The sequence below is a fragment of the Bidens hawaiensis genome, unplaced genomic scaffold (assembly GCF_021521415.1).
Source record: "Bidens hawaiensis isolate Kalapana, Puna unplaced genomic scaffold, B.hawaiensis_p1.1 tig00021030_1, whole genome shotgun sequence".
In the NCBI taxonomy this organism is placed as follows: domain Eukaryota; kingdom Viridiplantae; phylum Streptophyta; class Magnoliopsida; order Asterales; family Asteraceae; genus Bidens; species Bidens hawaiensis.
In genome coordinates, this window is record NW_027493249.1 from 366958 (window position 1) to 393161 (window position 26204).

A 26204-nucleotide genomic window follows, 5' to 3' on the forward strand; every position below is an offset into this window, starting at 1 on the left:
AAAAATTCGATTAAAACACTATCTTATACATCAATTTAAATCAAATATATATATATTTTATTTTGTTTTCGTAGTTCTCTATTTAAAACTAGTTTTGTAAGCACTCAAATATTGATTTTAACTTTAAGCAAAAGTCAATTAATTGATAGTTTCATATTTTTTCGACAACTAGTAAATCTAAACTTTTCTTGTTGAAAAACCATTTGAATCATTAGATATTTAGATATTAGATCATTATGTTAGGATTTACGAAGTACAAACTCATCTCTTTCACGTTTAACGTTCTTTCACTTCACACGGACACCCCCTACTTCACTCTCCTAAGGCTATCCTCTCCGTAACTCCTTTACGGGCCGGCCACACACGCTCCGTGGTACAAACTTTTGCATTGGAAATCGCACCATTCGTTGTCTTTCTCGTCCACATCAACGCCAGATAATCCCACAACCGTTCAAAACCGTCCAAAATGAGGTGTCAAAAGTGGAAATTGCCATATTTACAAGGGCAAAATAGTAAATAACCAAGATGAGTTTTCATGTGTCAAGGTCCCACCTTTTGAGCCCACACTTGCTCTATCTGCTTGCACTTTTTACCCTTTTTAAGATATTTTGTGATACGTTGTCAGATATTTAACACCCTTACCAAAACCAACACCTACCTCACAACAACAGATTACATAAACAACATTAAATCCACAAAGCTCTCAATCTTTTCAGGGTTCTTGTTCTTTTTATCAAGTAAGCTTTCTGGGTTCTCTTTCTTTTAGCCACATACATATGGGATTTGCTTGATTTGCTTGGTTTCTTCATGATCTGTAAGTTATGATTCACTTTCTTGATTGATCATATTTTTCATCAAATCTTGTACATATCATCTTATGTTGTCTATATTTGTTATGATTTTGTAAAAAAGTTCATCTTGGATTATAAAGTTTTCATATCAGATTTGCCATTTAAAAGGTTGCTGTGGGCAGACTGTTGTCCGCTTACCTGGCTCTCTGTTGTAATCGGATCCTTTTGTGAAATTATTTGATAATTATAGAAAAAAATGAAAAAATTTTTAAACTTTATTTTTGCTGGTTTATTTAGATTTTATTTGTTTGCTGATAGTTAGCTTATGTTATGTAGATTCTGGTTCATCTTTTGTGAAATTATTTGATAATTATTAAAAAAATGAAAAAAAATGAAACTTTTCCTCATTTTTACTGGTTTATTTAGGTTTTATTTGTTTGCTGATATTTAGCTTATGTTATGTAGATTCTGGTTCATCTTTTGTGAAATTATTTGATAATTATAACAAAAAAATGAAAAAAAAAATTGAAACTTTACTCATTTTTACTGGTTTATTTAGGTTTATTTGTTTGCTGATAGTTAGCTTATGTTATGTAGATTCTGGTTCATCTTTTGTTGGATTTTAAGATGCTAAAAACCTTGTTCAATTTAAGCTTTTATTCGTTTGGCATCTCTACCATTCCATCAATTTTATTTTAGAATGTTTTAGGAACCATTTTATCAAGAAATTATTCATTTATTCTTGGATATTATCAGGATATAATCATCTTTATTCATAATTTTTGTTCCAAAATTGACCCTTTTTTATATTCATATTCTTAATCAATAAAATTTGTATATTTCATCAGCTTTCTGATTAAAGTTCCCATTTATATATCTTGATTTATGCAGGATTAAAATCTTGATCTAGGTGACAAATTTTATTTGAAAAATGGGATACAATTGTGATTATTGTGGGGAGGCAAGATCAATGGTGTATTGTCGGTCCGATGCAGCCTACTTATGTTTATCTTGCGATCGCAATGTTCATTCCGCGAACCCACTTTCGAAACGCCACATGAGAACACTCGTGTGTGATATGTGTAACTCACAGCCTGCAGTCGTTAGATGTGTTGATGAAAACATGTCTCTTTGTCAGAATTGTGATTGGGTTACTCATAATGGACCTGCTATGGATCCTAGTACACATAGTCGACAGACGTTAAATTGTTATTCGGGATGCCCTTCAGCCGACGAACTTTCAAAAATTTGGTCTTTTATGTCTGAACCTTGTGAACAAGAAATGGGTTCAATGAGCATTGCTGATAAGACTCAAGAAGCTTCTGGAAACGACAAGATTCAAGATGCATCCGCGAACGTTGAGGTCAGTAATCAGTATATCAATTGTCACAACTATCTAAAGTTTTAATTTTTGTACATGGTTTGCTTGTAGATAACATATTCAGGGACAAAAGATCCTGAACAAGTGGTTGATGATGGGGTCTACGATGACTACACCATGGATGAAGTTGACATGAACATTGAGAACTATGAAGAATTGTTCGGTGTAGGTTGTAATGATCCGAAACATCTTTTTGCAAAAGACGGGATCGATAGCTTGTTTGGCAAGAAAGATGCTACAAAGGTATCACCTTGATTCATAGTCAAATATCGTGTTCACCAAGTCACACTTTATGTTATCTGGATACTATACTTTACATGTTAAAAAAAACATTACTTTATGTTATCTAGATATTGTACTTTACATGCCAAGAAAAATATTACTTTATGTTATCTGAATACTATACTATACATGTCAAGAAAAATATTTTTGGAGTCAGGGTCTCAGTGGAAGCAACTTCTCTGTCTTCTAGGATAGAGGAACGGTTTAGCTTGCTATGAGTGGGATTTTACTGGATATGTTTGTTTGTTTGTTTGTTTATGAATCTACCATATGCTAAAGTTTAAGTTGTTTTAGGAGTCTTCGAATATAGCGCAGCCGGAATGCAGTAACGCAGCCTCAATTGATTCGTTAGTAAGCTGCAAAACCGAACCCAACCCATGCTATGCACGCCAGCATTCTAATATATCATTTTCAAATGTGACCGGTGAGAGCAGCGGTGGGGAATATCAAGACTGTGGGGCTTCTTCTATGGTTCCTATGGGCGAGCCGCCTTGGTGCACACCGGGTATGGGTAGCACCACCACCAGAAGTGATGCGGTTCTTCGTTACAAGGAAAAAAAGAAGATGCGAAAGTGAGTTTTTTTTTGTTTTTCTTAAACATAAACTCAATAACTCATTGATACATATACTCTATAATCTAATATCATTAATTAAATATCACGTGTTTGGATGCAATTTTCGGTGAAGATTTGAGAAGAGAGTAAGGTATGCAACGCGAAAGGCGAGGGCTGATGGGAGGAAACGAGTGAAAGGGCGGTTTATTAAGGCCGGTGATGCTTATGATTATGATCCCATGAGTGCAACAAGAAGCTACTAATAACAAGATGAGTTGTTATTATGTGAAGATCTTTGTAAATTACAGTTGACTTTAGGGTGTCTTGGCAGTCTTATACTTAATGTTTGTATGTTTTGTAGTATGTAGTTTTTCAAGGTAAGTTTTAAGGTTGCAGCTATCTAACTTATTAAGGATAACATAAAAAGAAACAAACACTTTAGTTTCTTTACTTTTCATATCACTCCTGCTGTTTAGTTTTCGTTCGACTTTAGCTCAAAACCGACCCAACATGACATATACACACCCCTGATCGCCTAACCCAACACGGCTCTTTGTAATAATTTGTGTTTAATTATGCTGACAATAATCTACCTATTCTAATAAAGTAAAATAAATGTGGATACTTGTCATGTTTTGGTTAATTCTCACAATTTTTTTCCCTTCAAAACTAATATACCCTAATATATGTAATAAATCAATAATTATTCACTTTCCTTTTACACAATATTTATATCATATCTATATATATATATATATATTAACATATTATTTTACTATATATTTCAAAATACTTGGTAAATTCCAAAAATCAACAAAAAATCATGTTTCCCAAATGAAAATTGTTTCGGGTTTTTTGTGGAAGTTAAATTTGATTTTATGGGTCAGAAGTTGGTAAATAGATTGTTTGGTACAAGTTAACTACATTTAGATCAAAAATGAAAATTTTGAGTATTTTTAAAAGTTTGAGAATGTAAAATAGATTTATCGTCAAATTTGTTATGAGTTCAAAGTGTTGACTTTAAAATGTCAAAAGTATGAAAGTTAGAATTTTAAACATGATTCGGGTTTCAAGTTTATTTTAAGGGCATTTTTTGAAATAATCAAAAGGTTCGAGATTTGGTAAATTGATTATTTTTCCCTCAACTATTAAAATTTAAGAAAAAATTGCGAACACTTTCGACATGCCACCCCCATGCCTATCAATGCTTCTAACTTTTATCAAATTTGAAATATTTATGTCAACATTAATTTTTCCTTCAATGGTGATCAGAACGTTGAATGGGAAGTATGTCATGCAAAATTATGCTCAAATGAAACAAAATATTCACAAAATTGAATGGGTTAACATATTATTTTTTATGTTGTCGTTATGACTAAGTCGAGAAGCCCTTTGAAACTTATTAAAAAAATTTTTATGGTGTAGCTCAGAAAAACATAGTTCTTGAAGAACATCCATTGCTACAAATTAATATCCTACTTTCCTTTGATGGTGGTAAATTGATAAATATATCAATAAATGTAACGTCTCTTTTGTATTTATGCTGAATGATTAGAACTACTATCGTATGAAAAGTCTTATTTTCGAAATTGGTTCATAATCAAAATTATTTCAATTATACGTATATGACACCGAGAATGAATTTTTCAATAGAAAGAAGCATTCTCGGGTACGATTTTGCACAGACATTTTTTTTATTAAGCTCATTTAAAAAAAATCATTTTGTGATATAAATAAAATAAATTTATGTACACATTTTATAGTTACAAGCATAGATGTAATACATTTTTTTTCATATACGCTATGTAATTATTTGTTTTACTTATAATTTTATAATTTGAATTATCCCGTGTGTAACACGAGCTTTAAAACTAGTAATTTAATATGACAAGACACGCAAAGATGTTATTATTTATATATAATATGAAGATTCAACAGAATTAACCGGTAACAGAATTAAAAATAGTATCAATGTTAAATATAATTGGAGGTCCTATAAACAATTGTCACTATTAAGTGTAAAAGTAGACTAATCACAAATAATTGAATTAGGGTGTTTCTAGAGCCATGCACATGTGTCTCATAATTACCAAGTGTCTCATAATCACATATTTTTTTGAAAAGTTGCACCAAGTGTCTCATAATCACATATTTTTTTGGTTAAAAAAAAATATGTGTAACAAAGTAAGAAATCCAAAATTTCAACCAAATATCAAGAAACCAAGTATAGCTAATATTATTGTTTGAAAAGTTGCAAAATCATATATTAAATATTAAAATATCTAATTATATATATAAATCTAGTGTATTGAGATAAGTTGTTTGTCTCTTTATTGTGATGAGATGGTGAGGTGTGGATCATATAGATTCATAGCATTGGAAAGTAAGAGTTTGCATGTAGGTGATGTATTTTAAGTATGGGTTGAAGTTGCCATAGCATATAATGGGTAATGGGTTGTAGTGATGGGATCTCATTATTTTCAATTGCATTTTCTATATTTGTGAACGTAAAAAACCGTTAGTATACAAAAAAAGAGTAGAAATCCTTGTGTTCATTTATTGTTTTCATATTTGTGTTCGGTTCATGTGAGTGTAAGATCCTAGCAATTACATATTTAATCGAATTGTAAAGTTGAATACCTTTGTTAAGGATGTCCTTGAGAATTATGGGGCCTTGGGTGAGTTAAAAAAGGGGTCATGAAATATATTGATTAGTGTATAGTGAAATGTGATTATGTGAACAACGATAAATCATTAAGTCTACAAAATCAGAAACGATAATTGAAACATTATCACAGAGTCACAGTCATGAAAAAGTTGTAGATTAAAAAAAATCAGAGCCTTCTAGTTCAATCGAAACATCACATAACGGATTGACTTATACGTCCTTCTATGAAGCTGAAAATCAAAACTGAAACATTAGAGCCTTCAATAATCATAGCTCAGAGACTTTAAATAAAACTCATAATATAGAAACACTAGACGAACAAGTGAGGAATGTTGAGGTGAATCAGAAAAGTTTTGGGTATAGTCGATATAAGTGTTGGATATGTAAGCGCCTATAGTAAGAGTAGTTATAAACCCTGTAGACCATCTACATGAGGGGCGGTGAAGGAAGGACCCCAATTAGTAGAAATAACCCACAAATTTAGCACTTGGTAAGAAAAAAAAAGGTAAAAAATGAATAAATATAGTGATAATAATTTGATTCTTCACCATCAAGGTAAATAGGAGAGAGATATAGAATTTCTTTCTCCGTCTTTGAAAGAAAAAAAGCAAAATAGGAAGGAGTTGTAACACTCCTTTAATTGTCCCTTACATGTTTGGGATTACATATTCGAGTGGCGCCCTCAACCCACCCCCCCCCCCCCCCACCTCAATCGTCGGTTCACACTTTGCCTCTTGTCAGTCGCTAAGGATGGTAACTGTCGTGTTTGGGTTAGGTTCTGGCATTCCCAAACCCAAACCCGATTAGTAAACTCCATCTCAAATCCTTCGGGTATTTGTTAAATAATTAACTAATTACCTGTCAGATATCAAGTAAACCCACGAGTTTTTGATATACCTGTTGGGCATCCCCAAACGAAAACCTTACATGCAATTATCATGTTTTCACAAACCGATCACGAATAACTCACAAACACCTTTCCCTAAACGAAATAAACAAATATAAGAGCATGTTTGGGATTGAGTTTGAAAAATGTTTATTGGTGTTTTCAAAAGGTCAATAAATTAAAATGTGTTTGGCAATAAAAAAATCTTCTCTTATTTTAGATTTTTGAAAGGGTTGAAAAACAGTTTTTCAAAAACCCAAATGCTGACTTTCCAAAATAAAACCAATAACCCAATAAGTATATTTCAAACTCAATCCCAAAACATGCTCCGAACCTTATAACGAATAACATTACAATTTCATTCAAAACCCATAAACTTTTGGTAGCGGCGCCATTAAAGCTCCTCCACTGTCCTTAAAAACCCACCTCAACTTTCCACTCCATTCAAATTCACCAACTTTCAATTCAATTCAATTACAATTACAAATTTACTCTTCAACCTGCAAGTATGTATCTTTCTTACTTTTATGAATACGTGTTTCAATGTTTTCAACAATTGAACTTGAATCTGTTGTGGGTTTTCGATTTATAAAGTGGGTTTTGCTTTTTAAAGCTTACATCCCATGATCCGATCGTTTATTGTTTCTTGTTCTTCATAATCTGAATTCGTTTGTATCTGGATCTTGTTATCTGGTACCCGGATCCCATTGTTAAACTACGTCCTATCAAATTTGATTAATTATGTTTCGAAATGTGTAAATTGGGTGATTCTTATTGGAATTTCTTGGACCGATCGAGTAATTCACACAAAAATAGGCGGTCGGTGTAAACGAGCAAAGCCCGAGCTCGGCTCGTTTATTGTTAATTAATTGATTTATATATGTTTTTAATTATTTTGAGAAAAACCTTAAATGAGCCGCAGCTTGCCTCAAGCTCGTGTAGGACTTTAAATGAGCCAATGCTGGGCTGTGCAGTGTGAAATTAAATTAATACATGGAAGTTCAAAAGAGGTCAAACAATAACTAAACAAGCCTCATTTGAGGCTCGGGCTCGAATCATGCTAAAAAAGCCTGGCTCGTTTCGAGTTTGTTATTGATCTGATCTCAAGTATTTTGTGAGTTGGCATCGGGAGTAGTGTTTTCTAGCTCAGGCCCGGCTCGTTTATTATTTATTAATTGGTTTATATACGTTTTTAATTATTTTTATGTATATTGAGTATATCCTTAAACGAGGCAAAGATCGGCTTGAGCAGTTGAGCTCGTGTAGTACCTTAAACGAGCAAAAGTTGTGCAGTGTGAAATTAATATATAGAAGTCCAAAAGAGAGAAAATATTAAAATACGCAACTAGGCTTGTTAAGGCTTAACGGACCTAAACGAGCTTCACACACAAGGCTCGAGATCGGGCTTGGGCACGCTTTATTTGAGGCTCAGACTCGAGCTCGAACAAGCCCGGCTTGTTTCGAGCTTATAATCGACTTGATCTTGAGTAGCTCGGCTTGTTTGCACCCCTAAATAGGCGTTGTTTGTGATAGATCATGTGCAAATTTTAATACTTTTTAACCCTAGTCATTTGGATTACTTTTGTGTTAAATTCAGGTTAAACCCAACATGGGTCTGTCACCATACTCAAGCCCATCAGATGCTGGAATCCTATGCATGATCCTGGTTCAAACCGCCATGTCGATATCGTTCATGAAAGAACACCTGTTATCCATCCTGCGCATGTGGATCCGTGTGCCATCCGATCCAAGCCCGCCAACAACCTTCATGGATGACTTCAGAAGCCTAACCCCGACAATCTGGTTCGACTCCCTTTCGTGCACCACAAAACAAGACTGCTCGGTTTGCTTGACCGAGTTTCAACCCGATGCTAATGTTAACCGCCTTTCGTGTGGACATGTTTTCCATAAAACTTGTCTAGAGAAATGGTTAAACTACTGGAACTTAACATGTCCCCTTTGTAGGAACCGCGTGATCGGCCCGAAAGAAACACAAGAAAACACAAACCCAATGTGACATTATGTTTAGTTTATGACTTTGTGCTGGTGTATATGTTTCCGGTGCAATAAGCATCTGAGAAACTGTAAAACTTTTATCAAAGCATATTAATGAATGAATTAATTACATATATTTCAAATGTTTAATACAAATACATAATTATCAACACTCCCTAGATTTTTTGGGTGTTTTGGCAATACCGTTATTGTTACTGTTACTGTTGCCTAACTGGTAAAGATTGGCACCAACGGAGGCGGTTCTTCGGTTTCCTAACTCGGAGAGGTTTGAGCCGACGGAAGCGGTGCGGTGGTGGCGGCAACGGAAGGAACCAGGGTGGTTGGTGGGTGCACACATGCAGGTGATCTTGGTGGCTGATGATTTCCTTGGTGAAGTTGGTGTGTCATCTTCTAGAGAGAGTTCTTGCATATCAATTTTAAGGTGTGCAGCCATGATCTTGTTGTCTGACATGTTTTGTAGATTGGATGAAACAGGGTGGATGTTTTGGGAGATTAAGGAACATCAGGATGAAAATGTTGGAAGGAGATGGATATTATTATTATTATTAGGATGTCCATTTTTTGCTCTTTTTTGTTGGGATTATATGGCTGCTATAATCCATGTTTTTCACACCACAAAGGTTTGCTTACCCTTGTGTTTTCTTGAGTTTTGACCCAAAATTGACCATTCATTTTTCAAGTTTGACTTTTTTTATATCATGTTGTAAACATATGAAATTAGAGAAAATTACTATTTGCGTTTAAGTAGATTTAAGACGGATGCACAATGAGTCCCTGAAAATTTTTTTGAACTGGTTGAGTCTCTGTGGTTTCAAAAATGAACCATTTGAGTCCCTGCAGTTACTTAACTTTGAAGGTAAACTTTCATTTTACTGAAACCACAGGGACTCAAATTGTTCGTTTCTGAAACCACAGGGACTCAACCAGTTCAAAAATTTTTTCGGGTACTCATTGTGCCTCGCCCTAAAACCATAGAGACGCAAACAATAATTTTCTCTATGAAATTATCAGGCATCAAGAATGTAATGCTAAAAACATGGGATTATTTGGTTTAGAACATCTCCGCATAAAGCTCTTGAAAAATGAAAAATGACTTTGATAGTTTTTTTTAGGTTAAACTATGAATCATATAAATCAAATCGTTAGTAAATTTTCTACTGATGTAAACTAAAACTAGGCCGTTAAACCAAATCAAATTCTTACTAGCATTTTGTTTTTGGTTTGGCCTTAAATGACCTTATTAGAACAAATGATAGGCATGATACTATTATGCAAAGTTATCCCATTAATAAACGTCTAAAAGTACTACCAAGAGCCAACGACATCGATGCCTAGTTTCAATTACTTATATTTTGTTTTGTTAGTTTTTTAAATTTAAAAAAGTCTTGCAATTTTTTTTTGTAATTAGAGAAAACCCATTTGAATCTTGTTCCAATCCGATCTCGACCGTTCTCTATCGATTCAAATTATTTCCATTTCGAAACTGGTTTGAATCAATTTGACAATATGGAATCAAATGTCCGACCTGGACCTTTTTCTATCATTTCAAATGATTTCCAGTCGAAACCGGTTTAAATCAATTTGACAATATTGAATCAAATGTCCGATCCAAACCTTTCCTATCATTTCAAATAATTTCCATTCGAAGTCGGTTTGAATCAATTTGACAATATTGAATAAAATTAACCAGTCTTAAAACTTTTTTTACAACATCTAGAACTATCCTCAAGACCTGAGTAAGACATCCTAAGATGAAATATCAACCGTCCATACTGATTTTGACCTTCCAGCCTACAGGCCTGACTCCTCAGCAACACAATCTACAAGGATACCCATCAATGTGATAAAACCTCACTGAATTAGGTTTCAAACCTAAAAACTTAAAATTCTCAAGCCTTAACCATCATGCTAAAACGATCTCAAAAGTTAACCATCATGTTTCGAACCGGTCTTAAACCATCAACATGTTAAAAAAGCAGTTTTTGCAATTGCAATTGCAATTGCACCTAGTTCACAAAATACCTGATCCCAGACCTGACCTGGAACCGATTCCTACCCGTACCGGACCCGCGGGTACAACCTGGTATAGGATTTCTCTCTAGAGGCATATCCGGAACCGACCTGGATCCGTCGAAAACCGGAAATACCTGGTCAAAACCCGAACCTACCCTACCCGAAACCTGAAAAAAAAAACTCGGTCAAATACCCAACTATACCCAAAAACAATTCCTATCCTACCCGCTTTTGACTTTTGTTGACCATATCCGAAACCAGTTCCCACCCGGTTCCGATTCCTAAAAATACCCCGTTTGTGCACCTTTAGGGCTTTAATTGCACGGAGAGAACCCAAATGAACACGACTCAGTGGGCAGAGCTAAAATCTTATTGGGCTCCATGAATAGCCCACCCACAGTGAAACCCTAATCCTATAAAACCTAATTATTAACAGTTCAACCTCAATTCTCAGCGAACCAGAGAAGAAGCAGCAGCTGCCTTTGTTTTCGCCGCCGTCAACAACCATGGTAATCTATATACATCATCGCATCGAGATTGTACAAATCGTAAATCAGCTTAATTTACCTGTATCGGTTTGATTAATCCAATTGACTGATTCAGCTTTTAATTGCTATTTGCCTATGCATAATCACCATTTTATAGCTCATTACGTGTCCAATCAATGCAAGTGTTAGGATTTGGTACATGCTCATCTGAAATGTTTCAGTCAGCTATCAAAACCTAGAAAATTAGGTGATTTGGTATTTTGGTTTTTTATTTTGGTGGTTGAATTTAGAGTTAATAGATGCTATGATTGTTAGGAGTTATCCAGTGTTGTGGTAATCTAAACAATTAATGCGGAATAATATCGGATATCGGTCGGGGATGTTATCGCAGTGAGATGTCGGTGGGATATCTGTGTTTTTATATCATGCAAAATTTATATATATAGCACTTTAACACTAACAATTCAGTATACTCTCCTACTATTAATAAATTATCCATTTACAACTTGAAAAGCACTAACAATTGTAGGAACTGATTAAGACTCAAAACACCAACATTAAACACTAAAAGTTGAAAATTAAGACTTAAAACCCTGATATCGGGAATATCGGTGAAATATCGGTCAAGTATCGACTGATAACCGAGATACCACCGAGATTGACTGCATAGGTAGTAATCACTAATCGCTAGTCAGTCGGTCCGGTGGTGATTTGTGATTAATCGAGTATTAATTGGAAATAATCATGATTAATCAGGATTAATTGACGATTAATCAGCGCCTAGTCGGGTTTTAACAACTATGGTTGTATTAGTTCAATATTTAACCAAACAAAATGCTATCATCTTCTCGTTACATTAGGGTTACTCAACACTCAATTTCCCACAGTTTTCTATGCTTTTACTAAACTAGGAGTAATTATGTTGATCTTTTTACTCATACGTATATTTTTCGTTTGTGTTTTACAACTTTAAATATGTTGAATCAACAGTGTTGTTTAGGAGCGTTGCCAAGTGTGAATTGGTATATGTTTTATAGTTAGTCTTACATAGTAGTTAATGTTGGCTAATTATGAATGCTCAGTTTTGTTTTTCTGTAATAGTGGTTTACAAACTGTATTGAAGTAATAAGAACTTGTGAAATCACCCTACATGTATTATATATATATAAATCTTTACTTACTAATCCTTTTTATTAACTTGTTTTTTTATCTCTGATAGTCAAAGAGGAAGGTCAGAGAGCCCAAGGAAGACAATGTCACTCTTGGACCGGCTACTCGTGAGGGAGAGCTTGTGTTTGGCGTGGCGCATATTTTTGCATCCTTCAATGATACTTTCATTGTAAGTTATTACTTATGTATAATATGTATGTATTGAAATTGGTAGCCTTTATGCTGTGTTGATGACTAATATGTTTTTATACCTACTGCAGCATGTGACTGATCTCTCTGGAAGAGAAACCATGGTCCGGATTACCGGTACGATATCCAACCATGTTTTTGTTATTATTGTTATAATATGTATTTATTAACATCTTATTTGTTTTTGCCAGGCGGCATGAAGGTGAAGGCTGATAGAGATGAATCATCTCCATACGCAGCTATGCTTGCAGCACAAGATGTTACTACCAGATGCAAGGTTTTTACTTTTAAAAATTATTTTCTTTTTGTTATTAGCTTTTATATTATTTAGCCTGTTTTAAGTTTTTTATTTTTTGGCCAACAGGAGCTTGGTATCAATGCCCTTCACATTAAGTTACGCGCTACTGGTGGAAACAAGACTAAGACACCAGGTCCGGGTGCTCAGTCCGCTCTTAGAGCTCTTGCTCGATCTGGCATGAAAATTGGTCGCATCGGTAAGGACTTTTTAGCACTATTTTTTGATAAAAATAGTTTTTGGTTTAGTGGTAGATGATGAGAAGTTGTGATTTGATTGGTGCAGAGGATGTGACACCAATTCCAACTGATAGCACTCGCCGCAAGAGTGGTAGAAGAGGAAGGAGGCTATGATTTGTTTGGTCCAGTATATGTTTTGCAGCGTATTTGCAATTTGGATGAACGTTCTATGTGTTATGACAACTTTTATAGGTTGTTTGGTAGACATTTGAATTGTTATTTTTAGTTATGTATGCGATTTTGGACGGGTTTATGCACCTGTTTATTTAACGGAACGTTTACAATTAAATGGCGGATTCTATCTGGTTATAACGTTGCTTTTAAAATGACGGAAACAGTTGAAAATAAATGAACGTCTTTTACTTGTTCTGTGATGAGATGCTTTGCGTTCGAATGCTTAAATGTAGTTATGTTATCTCCGCTTGAACGTTTAATAGATTTAAGTCTGGTTCATTGAATTGTTTGCGTATGAATTACTTAAAAGCTAAGTTTAACCGAGATCTATTCATATGATTTTGATCATGATGTAAAAAGAAGACCTATGCTTGAACTCATCATTCATCCACCACATTGATAAATTGAAAGATTTGCTAATTTGAAGGGACTGTTTTAGTTCTGTAAAATACTAAAATTGATTGTTGAAATTTGAAACAAAGAAACACCTTGCATTTATCAATTGCTTGACTAGTGCTAATATTGGAGTTATATATTATTATTCTAAAAACAAATCATTAAGGGGGTGTTTGGTAGAGAGAATTGAGGGGTGAGAAATGGAATTGGAAAGAATTCTCTTGTTTGTTTATGAAAGAAAAAGGTGAGAAATGGAAATAAACCATTTCCATTTCTCTGATTTTGTTTTTCTAAAAAAAGCAGAGAATTGATTTTTAGGGTTTTATTTCTCCCATTTTCCTCCTTCAGCAAGGATAGCACCGCAACCCAATTGCCTCCTGTTAATCGTTATCTCGACAGTCACTCACCAATCGGTTGCAACATTCACTTATTCCTTCAATAACCTTTATAATTGCTAATCGATTATGCGGTAGTGTTGACCAGTTCCCTTTCTAACTGCGGTTGTCGCCTCCTTCGGCAGGTCTTGCAATTATCATTTATCTTTAATTTATTGCTTGATTGCACTCAAATTAGTGGTTCATTGTTTGTGATTTTGTCAATTTTCTTAAAGACACTGGTTTATTTTGTTGTTCATTTCATTTGAAGGTTGTTGTGTAGAGGGTTACACCTGTGTTATACTTATAAATTACATGTCCTTTCGTGTTAGTCTATAAAGTTTTCTTTAGGTTTGTTGACTCATTTTATTTAATTGATTTGGAGGTGACTGGCTTTGTGTATGTGAAATGTTACAAATCCATCGTTGTGTAAACCAATATCTTCGACTAGACTATTGTAAATTATGGTGTATGTTTTGCAAGCCATTTGAGGAATGAGCCTTACACTTACACTTGCAGGTTTTCTTTGTTTTACTCTTCATTAGGGGATGGAGGAATTTAGACCTATTATGTGTGATTATTTTGAGATTTATTTTTTCACGTTCATAAAATTTGAACCTATTATGATTTATGATTGGTTATTTTGAGATGGATATTCGTTTTCCTACAATTACATGTTCACTTTCACATAATTTTGTGGTGCAATTTGATGCAAGATTTGGCATTCATGTTCTAGGATTTGATGAGTAATTTCGCCGGTTCATAGTGTCCATTTTGACACTTTATAAGATAACTTGGAAGCTTCTTTCACTTTAGCTCAATTTTGCACTTTATTTTGCTGCATTTTGGTGTGCATTTTGGCTGCGTTTTTGCATTAATTTACCTGCAATCTCATGTGCACTTTGGTAGCCTCATAGTGTATGATTTTGGCAGCTTTAACATGTGCATTCTTACATAGGTATTGTTAGCATTCGATAATGCCCTCAACTTTTGATATATACAACTGATACATGGGTATTGTTTGGATTAGTTAGATATCAGTTTAGAAATGTTTATTTAGGATGAAGATTTTGGATTTTTTCTTTTTGGACAATATATAAGTTTGGTTCCTCTGAACATGGTGCGCTTATTATAAACTATCGTGAGGTCTAGTTTAGTGTATAATAGGAACTATGAACTCTTTTGATTTGTTATATATATGAAGTTTAGATTTAACAGACACAAAGCAAACTGATATACTTTTTTTCATCAGCATCGGCAGTCACCTGACATCCATCAGCATCGCCGCCGTACCTGGAATCAGCTTCTATCAATCATTTAATCATCAGCAAACCTAACCTGTGAGTTCTCCTTTAATCCAACACTTTGTTTTCATTATACATCTTATTCTATTAAGTGGTAGAACATGAATTAGGTTTATGTTGTTGATTAAATTAGCAACTGCTTCAATATTCTTAGCTAAATGAAGTTTAGATTTAACAGACACAAAGCAAACTAATATTTGGATTATATTTTGGAGTTATTTGTTTTTCTTGAATTTTCTTATATTTTTATGTGTAGATGGCAAGATCACCTTCCAGACAAAGAATAGTTACCATAGGTGCATTTTATGTCATTTATGTTACGATTCGTTGGTGGATGTTGTGTACTTATCATTTCCGTCGGTCGATTGAGTCAATGACTTTACGTACAAAATATTTAATGAGTTACCATAATAGGCGTGAAAACATGGTGATGATGGTTTATGAAAGTGATGTTACGAGTGTTGTTAACATAAGAATGAATATACATGCATTTACAACACTTTGTGATATGCTAGAAACTAGAGGGGGACTAAAGAATAGTAAAAACATGCTAGTCGATGAGCAAGTTGCTATGTTTTGACATACCCTTGCTCATAATGCAAAGAATAGGATACTAGTCAACAGATTTCATCGGTTCGGGGAAACTGTAAGTCGGTATTTCAAGTTAGTCTTAAATGCTATATGTCGATTACACAAAGAACTCTACAAGTCACCTGTGCCAGTGCCAGATAATGAAACTGATGAAAGATGGAAATGGTTAAGGTTAGTCAAACACAGTTTTTATTAAAGATATTTTTTGCTAACATACATTAGTAAGTAATGATTTCTTTTAACCCAGGGTTGCTTAGGAGCATTAGATGGAACATACATTAAAGTTAAAGTCCCTGCTATTGATAGAAAACCTTATAGGACAAGAAAAGGGCAGATTTGTACTAACGTACTCGGAGTATGTACGAGAGACCTTTTATTTACGTATGTCTTAGCGGGATGGGAGGGTTCTGCAGCTGATAGTAGAGTTTTGCGTGATGCAATCAGTAGACCCAATGGTCTTAAAATAACTCCGGGTATGTGATAGACAATTTTCAAACAATATACATAGATTTAAGTATGATAATTAACATAAAGTTTATGGTTAATTGTAGGAACATACTACCTTTGTGATGCAGGTTATACAAATGGTGAAGATTTTTAACTCCATATCGAAGTCAACGTTATCATCTTAACGATTGGTCTCGTCCTCCTACGAATGCTAAGGAGTTCTTTAATATGAGACATTCATCGGCCAGGAATGTTATAGAAAGATGTTTCGGAATGATTAAAGATAGATGGGCTATTTTGCGTGATAACTCATATCATCACTAGAGTCCATGCCACGTATCATCATTGCTTGTTGTTTATTGCACAATTTCATACGAACAACAATGAGTGAAGACCCTTTTGATAACAAAATCCCAGTAAATCACACACAACCTGCCAATGACCATGACAATGTTATTTCTATGATCGAGCTCTCACAAGAATGGACCGATCGTAGAGACCTTCTTGCTAATGAAATGTTTAATAGTTGGACTGCGATGCGTACGCAGCGTGCCAACAATGTTTCTTAATTATGTTTGACAATTATGTATTTTTTATTTGTAGAACCAAGGATGTTTCTTATTAATGTTTATTTATGCACTTTATTTGTTTCTTATTAATGTTTCTTGTTATATTTGTATTTGTAGTTACATGAATTATGATTTTTAATTGTATAATTATGCATTTGTACGTAGACATGGCAGATTCAAATATATTGAGAGGAGTTACTCGGAGCAAGCATACCTGGACAAATGATGAAGATGCAAAGCTAATTGATGCATTAATGGAGATACATGCATCCGGAAAGTATGCTGGTGCTGACAATGGATTCAAACCAGGTTATTTAAATGGTGTTCAACAATTGCTAGATGTAAGTCTTCCTAACTCTGGCCTCAAAGCAGAACCACATATAAAGTCTAGGATGAAGACATGGAAGACACACTTTAGCATTGTATATGATATGGTGCATACAAGTGGGTTTGGTTGGGATGAACAAAAATGTTGTATTATTGCCGATGATAGTGTTTGGAATGAATACGTGAAGGTATATTCTAAAAAATATGTTTTTTAGATTTTAAAATTTTAGTCTAATTTATTTGTAATTGTCTTGTAGTCTCACAAAGGTGTTGTGAATTTTCGTGACAAGTCATTTCCTTTCTATGACAAATTGTGTACCATATTCGGTAAGGATAGAGCTACTGGTAGTAAAGTAGTTGACCTTGGAGAAGAAGAAGTTGTTCAAGAGACGCAAAAAAGCTCACCTGTTGATATTCAAGACTTTGATTTTCTTGATGAAGCCGTTCCAAATGTTGATAGATCTGAAGGACAAACAGGAAGTGTAACAAGCAAGCGCAAAAGAGGTAAAAGAACGGACGCAGATGAGATATATCGAGAGTCTTGCAAAGATATCAAGGAAGTTTTGCTTCGATTTGGGGAGATGGTGGGTGAACAACTTAGCAAAGAAGGTATGGAGGCTCGTGAAATCTATGAAAAGGTTAGTGATGAGTTGAAAGCTTTACCAGGTATCACTACGAAAAAACGGTTCAAAGCAGCTCATTTGATTGGTAAAGATGTGGATCTAGGACGTTCTTTTCTTGCATTGACAATAGAAGAGAAAATTGAGATGATCGAGTTGTATACCAATGGTTCAATGGGATAGTTGTGTATGGTTGAAGTATGTTTTGTATGTGAATTGGTTTTAACTATGGTTGATGTTTTTTGCTTAAAAACTATGTTTTGTATGTGAATTGGTTTGATCAATGCATATTTTGGTTGGAATTTATGCATCTTTTTATATGTTTTTTATTTTTTAATAAATATTTGTTATGAAAAAAATACTTGTGCTAATGATAAAGTTGATATAATTCTCTGTTTATTTTCTATGTACCAAACAAGAGAAATGATTCTCAGCTATATTTCTCTACTGAAATCTCTGTACTACCAAACAGAACAGTCAATTCTCATTCTCCAAACCAATTCCCTTTCTCTGCAATTCCATTTCTCTATTCCATTTCTCTACAATTCCATTCTCTATACCAAACACCCCCTAAGAGTTTTTGTCTATAAAATGTAGTACATCATTTTCAACAATGTGGAGAGCAATTGTTAGATAGGTATTCTCTAATACAATATTTTTATGCATTTTATACTGAATTACTATTACATTTTTATTTAATGGAAAATTGGAAAGAAATAATCTCACCTTTTCTGTATTGGTCGATAATAATCTCATCTTTAAAAATCACTACCAACAGTCTAACCTTTCAACTATTTTTGCCTCAATGGTCCTCTGTTAAAAAACACTTAGCGCCGCTATGTTTTTTTCCAAGTTTCAAACGGATGTCTTAGGGCTTTTGATCGGAAGAAGGATACGAGCCAACTGATGTAAAACTTATCTCGAAACGGTGATCCAAACGACGAAACATTGTTTCAATTCGGGTGTTTGAATTTTCAATTAACAAAAATCAATCCATTTGATACATCGTTTCGAGATAAGTTTTACATCATTTGACTTGTATCATTCTTTCGATCAAAAGCCCTAAAACATCCGTTTGAAACTAGGGATGGAAGTGAAACCCGAACCCGATGGGAAAACCTGATACCCGACATAATTGGGACGGGTCTGGGATTAGTTTTTAAATTTTTCGCGGGTTTAGGACGGGTCTGGGATTTCTAATATACCCGATTACCCGACCCGATTACCCGATTATGTACCCGAAGTACCCAATAACTATATATCTATATACATATACATATCCATATACATATATATATGTAAATATAAAAATTAATATTTCTAATTTGTGTTAACTATTGTATTAATTTTTTTACATTCTAGTAATATTCAAGACTATTAAAAAGATATTATGTGTATATCAATAAGCAATCAATTAAAAAAACATATTGACCAGTTGTATATTGTCGAAACTTGACGGGTATAACCGATGAGTATTTTTAATAAACTAACGGGTATACCCGAAACCCGTGGGTATACCCGAAACCCGTGGGTATACCCGAGACCCGATGGGTAATTACCCGATAAATACCCGACGAATCTGGGATGGGGTTTTATAAACAGGCCCGGGTCAGGGAATACCTAGACCCGTCCCAGACCCGACCCATTGCCATCCCTATTTGAAACTCGGAAATAACCTTAACAGCGTTAAGTGTTTTTTAACGGAAGACCATTGAGACAAAAAGCAGTTCCATCATTAAGTGTTGTTAGTGATTTTTAAAAGTAAGATTATTATCACCAATACACAAAAGATGTGATTATTTATTTCCAATTTGCCTGATTTAATTGACTCTTCTCAAACTCAGAAAATCTAAAATCAAGTAATGGTAGAGATATCAACCGAAACTTACCGACACCCATATAAAGTAAAAAAATTTTAAAGACAATTTTAATCACCTTCATCAGTCAGTTATAATGTTAAACTATGCGGAGGCTTAAACACAAAAATAAAATTCACCATTCTAAAAATAAAAGTTAAAAGACGTTAAAGTATATAAAACTATCAATCATTCAAATTTCAAAACCTATATTCGGCAACAAAAATAAAACTAAACACAAAAGCTAAAACCACATTTAAGAAACCCACATGTCAATAACTAATCAGAAATAAAAAATAAAAAAAAAAGCCAATTAGAATATTAATAATATCACCTTAAAAATAATTAATTCCCCTAAACATTACCTACCCGGCTTCAAAGACGACCCACCCATACTACCCGACCTCCCCGTCGGACTACCCAAACCCGTTTGCTGATTACTATACTTACCCGAATTATACATCTGGTGCTGTATCTGATACCCTCCGTACATCACATTATATCCACCACCACCGCCGGCGGCGGCGGCTCCGGCGGCACCGTCAATCGATCCGTCCTTGTCTCCCGGCCGTCCGGTAGTCATCTTCTCGCCTTCCATTTCACGGTACTTTGACAAATACGTCTTCAACGGCTCAATATACTCCTCAAACCCTAACGTCGTCATCCCCCAAAGTAAGTCATCGCCGTTAATCGTCTTCCGTTTCTCTCGCTGACACTTATCCGACGCTTCGCCGGTAATAAAGCTGATAAACTCCGACACGCACTCCTGCACGGTCTCCTTTGCGTCCTTCGATATCTTCGCGTTCGCCGGTAACGCCTTCTTCATGATTCGGCTCACGTTAGCGATAGGCAGGAACCGGTCCTGTTCTCGCGCCGATAGCTCGCCGCTGCCGGTGTTGTGGCCGCCTGACTCGTTGTCGGAATCCGCCATGGAGAGTGTGGTTGGTGCGAAATGTGGGATTGGAGTGGTGTGGTCCGTTGGATCGAGGTGGAGATAACGCGGTATTGGTGACACGTGGGAGGGGTAAGAGCCGTTTGTTTGTGGATAAGTGGAGTGTGACGTGGCGGGATGGTGGAGTGTGGATGGTAGTGGAGAAAGTTTGGACGGTTGGATGGTGAGATGCTATTTTCTGTTGACTTTTTGCTTTGTCTAAAATGAGTGTTGCGGTTTGCTAGTTACTTGAGATTAGATTGATTAAAATATTAAAACGAGTAGACGCTTGTATGGAAAGATCGTTAAGGTTCGTTGAGTTTTAACAAATCATGTTTTTTTTTTTGAAATATTGATGTTTTAGTTTCATTAATAATAGAACAAACGGATTCAATTACAATAAAGATGTGGGTAAGCGGGCAACAAGTTGTGTAGCCACCCCCTTTAAAATTGCAAAATCGATCTTACTGAAAACAAAGTTATAGTTCTTTGGCGTCGATAATTTACTATGCACGACCTTCGGAACTCTTTTCAGAAACGTAATAGCTTCGGGAGCAAGAAACCCAAATGTATCAAAAGCGAAAGGAATGAAGTCATGTTGATTCTCAGCACATTCTTTCTCATGCTTAGCAATCTTTACTAGATTCCGCATTTAACACGACCTGTCTAACAACAAACCCGGTATCCCTAAGCCCGACAATGGGGGATACTCTAGTAAGGTCTATACAAACGTGTTTCCCCATGCCCATCCAAACACTAGAACGTCTGCTGGCCGGAGAGTAGATCTTCCTTCAAATGGTTATGACAGGAAATTCATAGGAGCTTCTCTTTTTGTCGAGATCCCCACTCGTTTTTAACACATCACATCTGACCAAATCATGTCTTAAACCCTGGAAGCTCCTTGCAATGAATGACATGTTAACAAAAATTATCCAAACAAACTTTACGACAAACCGGACATGGCTGATTAACTGGGAACAATGGGATCATTAATCGATATTTAAGAATTACCCGATACTCCACTGCTAACATGCATTGCTCTAACCCTTCAATGGGGATGACGGTCAAGAAATCTTGAGCATGGGGAGCCTAAAGGCATTCTAACACCACTCTCTGACGATTGGATAAACTAAATTTCTCTCCCAACATTGGACGATTTTACTATAAAGTACACTCACCAAAGCATGTTGAGCTTTGGGGAGGGGGGGTCCTTATTAGCGAAATCGCTTAGATCAAGATCCGGAAGAAAACGATGCAAGAAATCCACCGCATAACCATAATCCGAATCCAACCCATCAACACCACAATCCCACAAAATGTGGTCCTGTAACTTCCAAGATTGTGCCCTTGATGCTACGAAAGCATAGGTGAAAACATCCCCAGCTAAATATAAACCTAAGCCCCCAAAATGGATTGGAGAGATGTTAGTCTCCATTGAAAATCCCCAAAAAATGGACCCTACATACCACAATATTCTCAATTGCCTCTCGGAGCCCGCTGTCAAAAACAAAGACAACATCCTTAATAAACATAGGCTTGCATGCTCGAAGGCCAAATTACAATTTAGCAAACCCCATATGGAGCGAGCAAGGAGCTCACATTGAGGGTCACGCAAGCAAGTAAAACATATCATTAGGTTCACTGCATTTGAAGCTCTGTTAATGGCCAAACTACTGATAAAGTTGGCGTCCCAACTAACCGCCCCTTCAAGGAGCTTCACACCCAACTTCGGCCTCCCAATCCCGCTACGAAACAAATCTACTTTTGTCTTTACTCCATTGCAAGGTGACCAAAAGACTTCAGTTTTCTTTATATTAAGCTCAAGCCCCAAACATGGCCCCTCAGATTTTATAATATCTAAGGCTTTAGCCACTTCAATGGCATCTCCTATTATCGTGACATCATGTAAGTACCATGCATGGGAGAGTAACTTGCAACAATCTCATACTTGATGAATGAGGGGGGTGTAAAGCTAACAAAAATAGGAGGTGCATATATATTATTTCGGACGTGTGTATATTAGTTACATATGGCCAAGCTTGAGCCAAGCTTAGGATCATTTAAGATTTTTTTCAAATTAGCTTAACCTGGGTTGATCAAAAGCTTCAAGCCAAACTAAGCCAAGCCAAGTAATATAGGCTTAAAATGAGCTGGGCTTGAACTTAAGAAAAGCCTAACAAGCCAAGCTCGAGTAATGTAAGGCTCTGACTCGGTCGGCTTGTTTGCACTCAACCAAATTAATTAATTAATATAATTCATATGATTGAAAAAACGAACGCTCACACTAAGATGTAAAAATCACACATAAGTTGGTGTCAATTATTAACATCATAATGATGCTTAGAATAAGGTTAATCTTCACAAATGGTGTTAAGGACGATTGTAATATTCATATACATAAACTTTCTAAGTAAGGCTTGGGTTATACCCACACTGGATTGGCTATTTGGACACCAGGTAAACCTATACGACTTGTATAGAGGCTATATGAGTCGTGTTTGTCCATATTATGTCAGTTTGTGTCGAACTGTTGGCGAGTGTCAGGTTCCGTCTCATTCTCTCGTATAGTCCCTATACGAGCCCCATCTGTATGACTCATATACGCATATTAAAAAAAAATCTTAGAAAAATATATAAATTATAGGAAATAATAGCCAACACCGATTCCCCAAAACGCTCTAGTTGTTCGTAGGCTGTTTAATTAATATGGAGCAAAATATGTACTTTTAAATTACGTGATTTTATTTTATAACCATGTCGACTATTGTTTCCTATATTTTTGTATTTTGTTTCTTTTAAGTTAAAAAAACTACCAATACAAGTCATATAGGGGCTATGCGAGCAAGGAAGTCTATACGGCTAGTATAGGGGCTATATGACACGTATAGACTTCAAAAGGGTGTCATTTTGTTCCCTACGTACATTTGCAGTCATGCAATGCCTATACGACTCGTATAGCCACTATACAAACCGTATAGGGCTGTAAAAACACCATGGGAGTGATGTTTGTATATGGCATTCCCAAAATAATGGTTTTCAAGATGTGTTTTTTAACCCGTCAAGCCTATATGGCTATATCGTCTCCTATTCCATGCTGTTCATACACTCAAGCTTCAAGAATTAGCACTAGATGATACCGAGTTCGATTAGCTTTATATGGTGATACATTCCCTTCAAAACTAAACAACAATTAAGCTCGTCAGAAAGAAGATAGGGTTTCCTCTCTACCACCCTCGAGCGTAAGAATCATTGAAAGCAGTTGTGAGTTGAGAGCTTAGATAGAGCGAAAGGAACCATTGATGTAAACTTATCTCATCATAGTTAACAAAATGATGTATTTATACCTTCTAAATGCTCATGGAGCTCATTCTCTCATGGCGGTCCTTTCGAACACAATATGGTCTATTTTAAGTCAATTACTATCAGAATTTGTTATGATGTTCCCAGTGCGTTATTTTATCCGCACCATGGTGCCCCTTTGGTCCAAAAGACGCCTCACATAGTCACATAGCATCCGCCTCCTCTTTGGGAGTGTTTACTAACAATTAAACACTGTGAACCGCAGCATCCTTTGGCTCATGTGAACCTTTGAACCGACCAATCAAAACGTCAATGTCTGAACCGAGTTTTACAATAACTTTTAAAAACACCTTATAATACTTACACCAAGTTACCAGCTAATAACTAAGGGTTCAGAACATGTTTGCATTGCATCAAAGAGTCAACTAACAGATTGCTAACAGCACTCCGACATGGTCAAACGGTTCATGGTTGACCGATCCCCTTCTTTAAAAGCATGTCATACACCCTATCCACCTTGTTCGGATCAACACTAAACAACCGATGCGCATCTGACTTTTGACTTATGTGACCATTCATAACCTCTATGCTAAGCTTCTCCAACATGCTCAAATAATGCGCAGGAAGCACCTTCATCTCCGCACACAACCGTTTCTCCTACACAGTTACAAATGTAACAAAAACATTACACACACCGACACTTCAATCCAAATAAGCAAAATGATCAGTATACTTACAGCTTCTGAGAGCAAATCAGCACCCAAATGCCCGGTCACATCCCAGTCATCCAAACTAGCTATAGCTAGACCGCCAGTATCAAGATCCCCTTTGATATGATTGGCTCGTTGCAAGAATTTACCACTAGGACCAGGCGGCATAATATCCTTTAACACGCGTGCACTCTCTTCAGCTTCTCTCTTTCTCTTGTTTTCAATGAATCTTTCAGCATCTGCAGATGATCTACAACCAGCAGCTCGGGCTTCCTGAACACGCATATTAACATCAATACTAACAAATAAATAACATTGATCGAACCGGCACAAATAATGTAAATTGGCAAGAACCTGAAGATCTTCTATTCGTTTTCTAATCCTGTGTTCTTCAATGACGGTTTTCAGCAACTCTTCATGTTCTTCTTTTGTATGGAACCGCATGAACACCCGATAGCGACGACATATTTCTTTTTCTTCAACTGAAAGGCCTTGCTCGAATGGGTCGCCATAAAGTAAGTTCCTTTCTAGAATGAAGTCTTTTCGGCGTTTCCTCTCGTCTAGCCTGCTTGCAGTAAGTGATAAATTAAAATAAATAAATAAATATTAGTTACACGAATGGTCCCTGTGCTTTGGTTGTACTGCAACTTTAGTCCCCCCGGTTCTAAAAGTTACAAAAGCTCACGAGTAGCTATAATTCTGAAACATGGGGACTAAAGTTGCAATATAGGGAAACCACAAGGACCATTCATGCAATTATGTTAAAAAAAATGTTTATATTCAACTGAAACAGGGAGAAAGTTAGAAGTGCTGACTGCAGGTTGACCTTTTTGAGTATATACGCAAGACACGAAGTTTAAGTTCCCGTTCAGGATCCGTATCAGTATCCTTAAACTCCATATCTGCTAATAACTGTTCAGCATCATTGTCATATTCAACTTCAAATTCTTGCCTCTTGAAGTTATATCCACTTATTTCCGTCATTGAAGGCCCTTCTTCTACTGATGCCCTCAGCTTCTTCCCTCCAAAACTGCGATCTGTATGAGAATCTGGAACTAAAATCACAAAACCATAATTATATACCCGTCTGTAATTGATCATTCATCTAGATATAACATAATCAGGGACCCACCTTCTATTTTGATCCCATCGCCACTTTGAACAATGCTTGATGTTCTCTTACCTGCCCCTGTTGATGCGTTGACGATGCTAGAACCTCCAGCCGAACCTTCTTTTCTTGATTCTTCAACCCTGACCAATTAAAATTACAAAATCAAAGTTGGAAAAAGTTAAATTTTCATTAGAGAAAATCATGGTTTTGGAAGTATGATGATATACTTTATTCTCGCAGAAAATGGAGATTCCTCTTTCACAGAGAGTTCACTTCCAGTCGGGTTTTCTGAAGCAATTTAGAAATCAATCATATGTGATAGGAGTTCGTTATGCAATATAAAAAGAGAAAATCACACAAATGATCCTTGTGGTTTGAGCATATTAAAAACTGCAAAATTTAGTCCAAACATTTGTAAGAGGGATGCACATTTAGTCCCTGCTGTTAATCCCAATTAGTTTAAGGAAAAATGATTAACGTGCAATTCATGTGATGGTAATTGTGTCTTTTCAAATTGGGGCC

At 35.6% G+C, this 26204-nt stretch overlaps 4 protein-coding genes and 2 pseudogenes across 4 annotated transcripts; 4 read left to right on the forward strand and 2 right to left on the reverse strand.

Annotated features, from left to right (window-relative positions):
* Window positions 1–718: 718 nt before the first annotated feature.
* LOC143562508 (zinc finger protein CONSTANS-LIKE 9-like) lies at window positions 719–3390 on the forward strand. The gene is made up of 5 exons (XM_077050288.1): window positions 719–737; window positions 1683–2154; window positions 2224–2415; window positions 2749–3026; window positions 3142–3390. Exons 2-5 carry the CDS (start codon window positions 1723–1725, stop codon window positions 3269–3271), a joined length of 1032 nt encoding a protein of 343 aa, XP_076906403.1. The 5' UTR covers window positions 719–737; window positions 1683–1722; the 3' UTR covers window positions 3272–3390.
* Window positions 3391–8119: 4729 nt separating this feature from the next.
* Window positions 8120–9208, forward strand: LOC143562521 (putative E3 ubiquitin-protein ligase XERICO pseudogene; annotated as a pseudogene).
* Window positions 9209–11053: 1845 nt separating this feature from the next.
* Window positions 11054–13184, forward strand: LOC143562509 (small ribosomal subunit protein uS11x-like). Its single transcript, XM_077050289.1, has 6 exons — window positions 11054–11100; window positions 12299–12418; window positions 12510–12555; window positions 12630–12715; window positions 12803–12932; window positions 13019–13184. The coding sequence occupies exons 1-6, from the start codon at window positions 11098–11100 to the stop codon at window positions 13084–13086; spliced, it is 453 nt and encodes a 150-aa protein (XP_076906404.1). The 5' UTR covers window positions 11054–11097; the 3' UTR covers window positions 13087–13184.
* Window positions 13185–16989: 3805 nt separating this feature from the next.
* On the forward strand, window positions 16990–17957 carry LOC143562510 (uncharacterized). The gene is made up of 2 exons (XM_077050290.1): window positions 16990–17342; window positions 17412–17957. The coding sequence occupies exons 1-2, from the start codon at window positions 16995–16997 to the stop codon at window positions 17955–17957; spliced, it is 894 nt and encodes a 297-aa protein (XP_076906405.1). The 5' UTR covers window positions 16990–16994.
* Window positions 17958–19991: 2034 nt separating this feature from the next.
* On the reverse strand, window positions 19992–20561 carry LOC143562511 (nuclear transcription factor Y subunit B-3 pseudogene; annotated as a pseudogene).
* Window positions 20562–24314: 3753 nt separating this feature from the next.
* LOC143562512 (transcriptional adapter ADA2a-like) lies at window positions 24315–26040 on the reverse strand. Its single transcript, XM_077050292.1, has 6 exons — window positions 25910–26040; window positions 25704–25822; window positions 25398–25620; window positions 24926–25136; window positions 24599–24844; window positions 24315–24518 (listed from the first exon to the last, which is right to left on the reverse strand). Exons 3-6 carry the CDS (start codon window positions 25553–25555, stop codon window positions 24327–24329), a joined length of 807 nt encoding a protein of 268 aa, XP_076906407.1. The 5' UTR covers window positions 25556–25620; window positions 25704–25822; window positions 25910–26040; the 3' UTR covers window positions 24315–24326.
* Window positions 26041–26204: the final 164 nt, after the last annotated feature.

What these genes read in the sequence shown, in the direction of transcription:
- LOC143562508 (XM_077050288.1), top strand. Translation starts at nt 1,723, where the DNA reads ATGGGATACAATTGTGATTATTGTGGGGAGGCAAGATCAATGGTGTAT. An exon ending in GCAAGAAAGATGCTACAAAG is followed by an intron (nt 2,416 to 2,748) that starts GTATCACCTTGA and finishes AAGTTGTTTTAG; the next exon opens with GAGTCTTCGAATATAGCGCA. An exon ending in GAAAAAAAGAAGATGCGAAA is followed by an intron (nt 3,027 to 3,141) that starts GTGAGTTTTTTT and finishes TTTTCGGTGAAG; the next exon opens with ATTTGAGAAGAGAGTAAGGT.
- LOC143562509 (XM_077050289.1), top strand. An exon ending in CCTTCAATGATACTTTCATT is followed by an intron (nt 12,419 to 12,509) that starts GTAAGTTATTAC and finishes TACCTACTGCAG; the next exon opens with CATGTGACTGATCTCTCTGG. An exon ending in ATGTTACTACCAGATGCAAG is followed by an intron (nt 12,716 to 12,802) that starts GTTTTTACTTTT and finishes TTTGGCCAACAG; the next exon opens with GAGCTTGGTATCAATGCCCT.
- LOC143562510 (XM_077050290.1), top strand. Translation starts at nt 16,995, where the DNA reads ATGGCAGATTCAAATATATTGAGAGGAGTTACTCGGAGCAAGCATACC. An exon ending in TTTGGAATGAATACGTGAAG is followed by an intron (nt 17,343 to 17,411) that starts GTATATTCTAAA and finishes ATTGTCTTGTAG; the next exon opens with TCTCACAAAGGTGTTGTGAA.
- LOC143562512 (XM_077050292.1), bottom strand. Translation starts at nt 25,555, where the DNA reads ATGACGGAAATAAGTGGATATAACTTCAAGAGGCAAGAATTTGAAGTT. An exon ending in AACGAATAGAAGATCTTCAG is followed by an intron (nt 24,845 to 24,925) that starts GTTCTTGCCAAT and finishes ATGCGTGTTCAG; the next exon opens with GAAGCCCGAGCTGCTGGTTG. An exon ending in CTGATTTGCTCTCAGAAGCT is followed by an intron (nt 24,519 to 24,598) that starts GTAAGTATACTG and finishes GTAACTGTGTAG; the next exon opens with GAGAAACGGTTGTGTGCGGA.